Consider the following 9,072-nt stretch of genomic DNA (forward strand, 5'->3'; position numbering starts at 1 on the left):
GAGGGCATGGAGGCTCTAGTACCCTGTTGTACCGCCTCTAGCTTGGATACAAGATGTGATACGGTGGCATGGAGGCTCTAGTACCCTGTTGTACCGCCTCTAGCTTGGATACAAGATGTGATACGGTGGCATGGAGGCTCTAGTACCCTGTTGTACCGCCTCTAGCTTGGATACAAGATGTGATACGGTGGCATGGAGGCTCTAGTACCCTGTTGTACTGCCTCTAGCTTAGATACAAGACATGATACGGGCAGGCATGGAGGCTCTAGTACCCTGTTGTACCGCCTCTAGCTTGGATACAAGATGTGATACGGGGGGCATGGAGGCTCTAGTACCCTGTTGTACTGCCTCTGGCTTAGATACAAGACATGATACGGGCGGGCATGGAGGCTCTAGTACCCTGTTGTACCGCCTCTAGCTTGGATACAAGATGTAATACGGGTGCGCATGGAGGCTATGGTACCCTGTTGTACCGTATCTAGCTTAGATACAAGATGTGATACAGGCAGGAATGGAAGCTCTAGTACCCTGTTGTACCGGCTCTAGCTTGGATACAAGATGTGATACGGGCGTGAATGTTGTACCGCCTCTAGCTTGGATACAAGATGTGATACGGGCGGGCATGGAGGCTCTAGTACCCTGTTGTACCACCTCTAGCTTGGATACAAGATGTGATACGGACGGGCATGGAGGCTCTAGTACCCTGTTGTACCACCTCTAGCTTGGATACAAGATGTGATATTGGCGGCATGGAGGCTCTAGTACCCTGTTGTACCGCCTCTAGCTTGGATACAAGATGTGATACAGGCGGGCATGGAGGCTATGGTACCCTGTTGTACCGTATCTAGCTTAGATACAAGATGTGATACAGGCAGGAATGGAAGCTCTAGTACCCTGTTGTTCCGGCTCTAGCTTGGATACAAGATGTGATACGGGCGTGAATGTTGTACCGCCTCTAGCTTGGATACAAGATGTGATACGGGAGGGCATGGAGGCTCTAGTACCCTGTTGTACTGCCTCTAGCTTTGAGACAAGATGTGGTATTGGCGGCATGGAGGCTCTAGTACCCTGTTGTACCGCCTGTAGCTTGGATACAAGATGTGATGCAGGCAGGCATGGAGGCTCTAGTACCCTGTTGTACCGCCTCTAGCTTGGATACAAGATGTAATACGGGTGGGCATGGAGGCTATGGTACCCTGTTGTACCGTATCTAGCTTAGATACAAGATGTGATACAGGCAGGAATGGAAGCTCCAGTACCCTGTTGTACCGGCTCTAGCTTGGATACAAGATGTGATACGGGCGTGAATGTTGTACCGCTTCCAGCTTGGATACAAGATGGGATATTTGCGGCATGGAGGCTCTAGTACCCTGTTGTATCACCTCTAGCTTGGATACAAGATATGATACGGGCGGGCATCGGGGCTCTAGTACGCTGTTGTACCACCTCCGGCTTGGATACAAGATGTGATACTGGGGCATGGATGCTCTAGTACCCTGTTGTACCTCATCTAGCTTGGATACAAGATGTGATACGGGCGGGCATGGAGGCTCTAGTATCATGTTGTACCGCCTCTAGCTTGGATACAAGATGTGATACGGGCTGGCATGGAGGCTCTAGTACCCTGTTGTACCGCCTCTAGCTTGGATACAAGATGTGATACGGGCTGGCATGGAGGCTCTAGTACCCTGTTGTACCGCCTCTAGCTTGGATACAAGATGTGATACAGGCGGGCATGGAGGCTCTAGTACCCTGTTGTACCGCCTCTAGCTTGGATATAAGAGGTGATAAGGATGGGCATAAGTAACATATCTGTCTGAGATGGAACTGCATGCCCGGTTTTGCAGCAAGATGACATCTTCTCTTGAGGTTGGGATGGTGTATATTGGTGAATCCTCAGCATTTCTGCACCATATAATGGAGATTTCGCCACTCCTGGACAATCCACATGTGAACGTTGTAGAGGTCCTCAGTCTCCTGTAACTTGTGGCTGAACCAAACCTGTCCAGATGATGGAGGTGGCCCCATGTCTGCTATGGCCCCAGCTCCTGTTGGTTCCACACATGTAGGCATGGTGCCCCAGCTCCTGCGCCAGGACTGGGTTGTTAGGAGCAAACTGGGCCAAGGATTATCCTGTACTGGTGCCCAACTGGGTCCATGTTTAACAGTGGGTCTCCAATGAGGGCAAAGTAAAACCACTCCGTGTTATTTAGCAGTAGATGGCGGCGTTATGTAGGAAGTGCATTGTAGTTTAATGTGGGAACTCTACAGCAGCAGTAATGGGCTCTGAAGGGGTGGGATTAGGATGCCACACGTTATTTGTGCACTACATGGTGGTATTATGTGGGATGTATATGGCACGATGCATTGGCGCTATATGGCGGTTTTATCTATAAATGGCAGGCAGTGTGGCGTTATTTCTGTTTCTATCTATGTTTTAGATGGAGGATGAACTGGAGCGTTTCCATAAGCAGAATACACAGCTGGACCTAAACATCACAGAACTGAAGCAGAAGCTGAAAGCCACCGAGCGGGAGATGCAGAAGGAGAGACAGAAGGTGAGGCCGCGGGGACCACGAGGGCCGGGTGAGGCCGCGGGGACCACGAGGGCCGGGTGAGGCCGCGGGGACCACGAGGGCCGGGTGAGGCCGCGGGGACCACGAGGGCCGGGTGAGGCCGCGGGGACCACGAGGGCCGGGTGAGGCCGCGGGGACCACGAGGGCCGGGTGAGGCCGCGGGACCACGAGGGCCGGGTGAGGCCGCGTGGACCTCGAGGGCCGGGTGAGGCCGCGGGGACCACGAGGGCCGGGTGAGGCCGCGGGGACCACGAGGGCCGGGTGAGGCCGCGGGGACCACGAGGGCCGGGTGAGGCCGCGGGGACCACGAGGGCCGGGTGAGGCCGCGGGGACCACGAGGGCCGGGTGAGGCCGCGGGGACCACGAGGGCCGGGTGAGGCCGCGGGGACCACGAGGGCCGGGTGAGGCCGCGGGGACCACGAGGGCCGGGTGAGGCCGCGGGGACCACGAGGGCCGGGTGAGGCCGCGGGGACCACGAGGGCCGGGTGAGGCCGCGGGGACCTCGAGGGCCGGGTGAGGCCGCGGGGACCACGAGGGCCGGGTGAGGCCGCGGGGACCACGAGGGCCGGGTGAGGCCGCGGGGACCACGAGGGCCGGGTGAGGCCGCGGGGACCACGAGGGCCGGGTGAGGCCGCGGGGACCACGAGGGCCGGGTGAGGCCGCGGGGACCACGAGGGCCGGGTGAGGCCGCGGGGACCACGAGGGCCGGGTGAGGCCGCGGGGAATACGAGGGCCAGCTGAGGCCGCGGGGAATACGAGGGCCGGGTGAAGCCATGGAGAATACGAGGCCGGGTGAAGCCGCGGGGACAACGAGGGCCGGGTGAGGCCGCGGGGACCACGAGAGCCGGGTGGAGCTAATTGTTTTCAAGGACAACCAGTAGAATTTTAAAAGCAGCTTTGGTTGTGAATGGAGAAAATGATAAACTGTAAAATATTTGCAAAATGATGCCATTCCTCTTGTAGATTTACATTGTGAGATGTTAGAGGTTCCCTTTAAGGGGCCGTCGGGATGTGAGAACTCTGGACCCCCCCATGCATTAAAGCAACAAATGGCGATGTGCTCACCCCCGCTGTGCCCCGCGACGGCATTGGCAGCTCTGTTCTCTGTCCCCCGGTTTACGGGACGTCCCAGGGGCTGCAGCCAATAGCAGAGCTGTGACCAGTGATATATAACCCTCTGCCGTACGCTATATACGATCATCATGTCATATGGATCCGCAGGTTCGTGACGTTGAGGCGCTGGTGAAACGCTTTAAGACGGATCTGCACAATTGTGTTGGCTTCATCCAGGAGCCTAAGAAGCTGAAGGACAACATCCGGGAGCTGTTCGCAAAATACGTGCAGGAGAGCGACGCGGTAAGCCCTGACGTATATATATCCCCTATACAGGGCTGGGTATACCTTGTACTGCATGTATAGAACTGTGGGCAGGGACTGTATATATGTCATGGATAGATATCTGTATATCGTTTATGCAGGGCAGTGTGTATATAATCTGCTCCACAGGGTGCTGTATATAATCTCCACAGGGTGCTGTATATAATCTGCTCCGCAGGGTGCTGTATATAATCTGCTCCGCAGGGTGCTGTATATAATCTGCTCCGCGGGGTGCTGTATATAATCTGCTCCGTGGGGTGCTGTATATAATCTGCTCCGCGGGGTGCTGTATATAATCTGCTCCGCAGGGTGCTGTATATAATCTGCTCCGCAGGGTGCTGTATATAATCTGCTCCGCAGGGTGCTGTATATAATCTGCTCCGCGGGGTGCTGTATATAATCTGCTCCGCGGGGTGCTGTATATAATCTGCTCCGCGGGGTGCTGTATATAATCTCCACAGGGTACGGTATATAATCTCCACAGGGTACGGTATATAATCTGCTCCGCAGGGTACGGTATATAATCTGCTCCGCAGGGTACGGTATATAATCTGCTCCGCAGGGTACGGTATATAATCTGCTCCGCAGGGTGCTGTATATAATGGCCTGTATAGATGTCTGTAGGTTGAGTGCGGTCCTTGCACCAGGTTGAAAGTAGCCCGATGACCAGCTGATTCCCTTCTCTTCTCTGTCTGTATACAATCTGCTCCATATAGACGTCTATACATAATCTCTTATATATCAATCTGTATATAATTTCCTGTATAGTGTCTCCTATATAGAGGTTTGTATATAATCTTACTGTATCTCCTGTATAGAGTTCTACAGGGGTCAGTATACAATCTCATGTATACATTTTTCCTGTATAGAGTTCTATAGGGGGTCTGTATATAATCTCCTGTATAGAGCTCTATAGGGGTTGGTATATAATCTCCTGTATAGAGGTCGGTATATGATCTCCTGTATATAATCTCCTGTATAGAGCTCTATAGGGGTTGGTATATAATCTCCTGTATAGAGGTCGGTATATGATCTCCTGTATATAATCCTCCTGTATAGAGTTCTATAGGGGTTGGTATATAATCTCCTGCATAGCGTTCAGGTATTGACATCTGTTGTACGGAGACGTATACATTTACACCTATAGAAAGTAAATGAATTAATGGTGGAGTGAGGACTCCGGAGGGTCTCGGCAGCGGATGGGGAGATTCTTGGGTCTTGTTGACAATCTTTATTTGGTCCCCCTGGCGCTTGGCATCGGCTCGTGTGCCGCCATCAGTATCACTTCTGTGTCCCTGCAGGCGGAGATCGTGGGCATCGACGCGGACATCCAGCAGGAGTCCGCCCGTCAGCGGGAGCACATGGAGCGCAGCCTGAGCACCTTACAGAAGAAGCTGCTGAAGGACAGCGAGATCCACCGCGCTGACAACGTGCGGGTGATGCAGGTAGGTGCCGGTACTTACTGCTGGCGTTCCTCGCAGTTCCGCCGCCCCATGTGATCGCAGCTCCGGAGCCGCTCGATTTCTACCGCATTTCTGGTTGCTTCTTCTTCAGTCCAACGAAGCATCTGGGGGTGGAGGTGACATGTGGGGTCCGTACGTGTGACCGCGGCGGGGAGGGGCGTCACGTCCGCGCCGATCTGATGTGTCACCTCCATCGCTTGCAGGAAAATGTAACACTGATTAAGGAGATTAATGAGTTACGGCGGGAGCTGAAGGTCAGTCGTACAAAGGTCCACGACCTGGAGGTGGCGCTCGGGGTAGAGAGGAAGAATCGGAGAAGTAGCCTGGCAGACTCCAAAAGTAAGTACTGTCACCCTCTACTACTACCCCCATCATCACACACAGCGCACCGCAGCAGCAGCCGCCGGTTATAATACATGGGGGGGGGTGCTTGGATTTTGGCGCAATAGGCGGATGCTGCTCAAGGCATAAAAAAGGTTCCCCTATTTGCACATCCTGCTGTTAATTCCGTGATGCACGGCATAGCGGCGCCGCTGTGGTGCATTGTGGGAGATGTAGGATAGCAGGTGCGGAAAGGAAAATGACACCTTATGTGGTGCTTAAGAGCGCCAAACCTGTGCTAGTACAGAGCTGTCAGCAGAATTGTGAATGCAGCTCTTGGTGTGATTGCTGTACATGTCATGTATTGACAGAAAATCTATAACTGCAGCTCTGGGGGTGACTGGAGTGTAAGACATAATGGAACATCAGAACTGTGACTGCAGCTCTGGATGTGAGTAGAGTTTAGGGCATGATGTGAAAGTAGAACTGTGAATACTACCTGTGATATGAATAGAGTATAAGACATGGTGTGAGAACAGAACTATGAATGCTGCTCCGGATGTGAGTAGAGTATGGGGATGATGTAGGAGCAGAACTGTGAATGCAGCTCTGGATGTGACTAGAGCACACCACATGATGTAATTGCTGCTCAAGATGTGGCTGTGGTATATATGTTTGAACAGCCGAACTGTGAGCGCAGCTCTGGTTGTGACTGGAGTATGGCATGATAAACTAAAGCAAAGTATCTATCTTGTTGCATAATCTGCAGCCCTCTGACCCGCTGTCTTCTCTGCCACAGGGTCCCCCGCCAGCGACCCGCTGCCCTCTGGGGTGCTGCGGCTAAACATCCAGGAAGAAACAACGCGGATCGTAGAAATGCAGAAACTGGAGATCAAGCGGCTTCGTGATGCGCTTCAGTCACCGGATGAGATGGTGGGGATCAGAGCGCCCCCTGTGGGGAGGTTGCCGTCACTAACCACCTGATCGCACTCGTAGAACCGCGGGGAGCGTTCGCACAGTTCGGGTCACTAAGCTGCGGGATTCCACCCATTCGCTGATATTAGGGAGGCGGTGCCGCGCTTCTGTCTGCTTTACACGGATTCTGTTCGTCTCCATTATATTTGGAGATGAGAATTGCGCAGTCGTTATTTTACACTTCAGACACAACGGAGCAAACAGAACCCTTGTCAGACGCCACAGTGCCGTCCGTCTCACTAAGTGAAGGGTCCCTTTCCGTTACGTTCGGGGGTCCCTGGCCATGTTGCTTTCAGCAGCTGGAATGGAACCCCCAGACAGAATCCCACAGCGAAGCGTAAAACCTGCGAACGCTCCAGCACAACAATCCCCGCTGCCCCTCAGATGTCTCATCAGCCATCAATCATTGCGCTGGTGGAGGGGACGCTCGGACGCCCCACACCCCACTGTCTGCAGCAACAACGTGTTACCCAGAAGCCGCATACAAGGTACAATATAAGGATTGGTGTGAGATGGCGCCATCCGCAGGCCCCTCAGCTGTGCCTCCCATCTTTTACCGCTACATCCCCCCCAACAGTTACAGTAAAATTGGAAGAGCCCTCCCTTCTGCGTTCCAGCGGCCATAACCTTCTCCTCCAGTCTAGCCGTCTGACAGCTTGTAGTTTGCGGGACGACTTATAGTTTTCATAGGAACCAATTTTGGGTCCAAATAAGGAATTGAACAACTTTTATACATATAATATATATTTTTTGCTGGGGGCGATGGAAATAAACACCATGTGGCCCGAACATCATGTTACCTTTATTCTACGTCATATCTGCGTGCGCTATATGCAGAGCAGGACACACTGATTAAATGGGTTAGGCTGCCTGTCCACGGGCGTTGCGGTATCGCCAGGGAGCAGGAGCCAGCAGGCGGATCTCCGCCGTCAGCCTATCTGACAGATAGGCTGACCGTGCAGAATCACTGTAAATTCGCAGCATGCTGCGAATTGCCACCCGCGAATGGAGAATCGCAATAATTCTCCGCTCATGGACAGGGGGAAGCGCTCTCCATAGCAACGCTATGGAGAGCATTCACTGCGCTCCCCGCGGACGGATTATCGCCGCAGGGAATGCATGAAAACCCGCCCGTGGGCAGGCAGCCTTAGTTCTCATTTCTGATTTCTGATTTTGCACGCACTGCCAGAGGGGGAAGGAGACTGATTTAAACCAGCGATGATCGGCCTCAGGGGTTTTGGTATGAGAAGAACTCATGGGGTAACAGTATTAAGTTGCCCTAAAGGTATTGAGGGCCATTTTTGATTGTCGCTTCTAGTGCAGAGATGTAATATAAATGTGAGATTTTACAGGAACAGAAACGTCTGAGCAGAGCGGGAATTGTTCTCATTATAAATGAGCGGTTTCCATGGTAATCTGTACTATTCAGCCCGTCGGGCCGCAGGGATGCTGGATACAAGGAACATAACTTTACATGAGTGAGAAGCCATAAAGCCGATAATGGTCTGTCTGCAGCCCCCACTAGGGAACCTCCTTGTATAAAGATATAAAAAAGCCACCACTAGGGGGAGCTCCCTGTATACAGATATATACAGCCACCACTAGTAGGATCTCACTGTATACGGATATCTACAGCCACAACTAGGGGGAGCTCACTGTATACAGTTATATACAGCCACAACTAGGGGGAGTTCACTTTATACAGATATATACAGCCACCACTAGGGGGAGCTCCCTGTATACAGATATATACAGCCACCACTAGTAGGATCTCACTGTATACAGATATCTACAGCCACAACTAGGGGGAGCTCACTGTATACAGATATATACAGCCACCACTAGTAGGATCTCACTGCATACAGATATCTACAGCCACAACTAGGGGGAGCTCACTGTATACAGATATATACAGCCACCACTAGGAGGAGCTCCCTGTATACAGATATCTACAGCCACCACTAGGAGGAGCTCCCTGTATACAGATATCTACAGCCACAACTAGGGGGAGCTCACTGTATACAGATATATACAGCCACCACTAGGAGGAGCTCCCTGTATACAGATATCTACAGCCACAACTAGGGGGAGCTCACTGTATACAGATATATACAGCCACCACTAGGAGGAGCTCCCTGTATACAGATATCTACAGCCACCACTAGGAGGAGCTCCCTGTATACAGATATCTACAGCCACAACTAGGGGGAGCTCACTGTATACAGATATATACAGCCACCACTAGGAGGAGCTCCCTGTATACAGATATATACAGCCACCACTAGGGGGAGCTCCCTGTATACAGATATATACAGCCACCACTAGTAGGATCTCACTGCATACAGATATCTACAGCCACA

General features: G+C 52.5%; 1 protein-coding gene across 2 annotated transcripts in view; it reads left to right on the plus strand.

The window, feature by feature from the left end:
* Positions 1-7,501, plus strand: part of CFAP57 (cilia and flagella associated protein 57) — a 29,890-nt gene extending 22,389 nt beyond the window's left edge. For both annotated transcript variants that reach the window (XM_066597893.1, XM_066597892.1), the window contains exons 19-23: positions 2,442-2,558; positions 3,798-3,932; positions 5,255-5,398; positions 5,620-5,755; positions 6,537-7,501. In XM_066597893.1, coding sequence (XP_066453990.1) covers positions 2,442-2,558; positions 3,798-3,932; positions 5,255-5,398; positions 5,620-5,755; positions 6,537-6,721 — 717 coding nt within the window. In that variant the 3' untranslated portion in view covers positions 6,722-7,501. The remainder of the gene's footprint in view (positions 1-2,441; positions 2,559-3,797; positions 3,933-5,254; positions 5,399-5,619; positions 5,756-6,536) is intronic.
* The last annotated feature ends 1,571 nt before the right edge of the window (positions 7,502-9,072 follow it).

Source organism: Eleutherodactylus coqui, chromosome 3, assembly GCF_035609145.1.
Source record: "Eleutherodactylus coqui strain aEleCoq1 chromosome 3, aEleCoq1.hap1, whole genome shotgun sequence".
Classification (NCBI taxonomy): domain Eukaryota; kingdom Metazoa; phylum Chordata; class Amphibia; order Anura; family Eleutherodactylidae; genus Eleutherodactylus; species Eleutherodactylus coqui.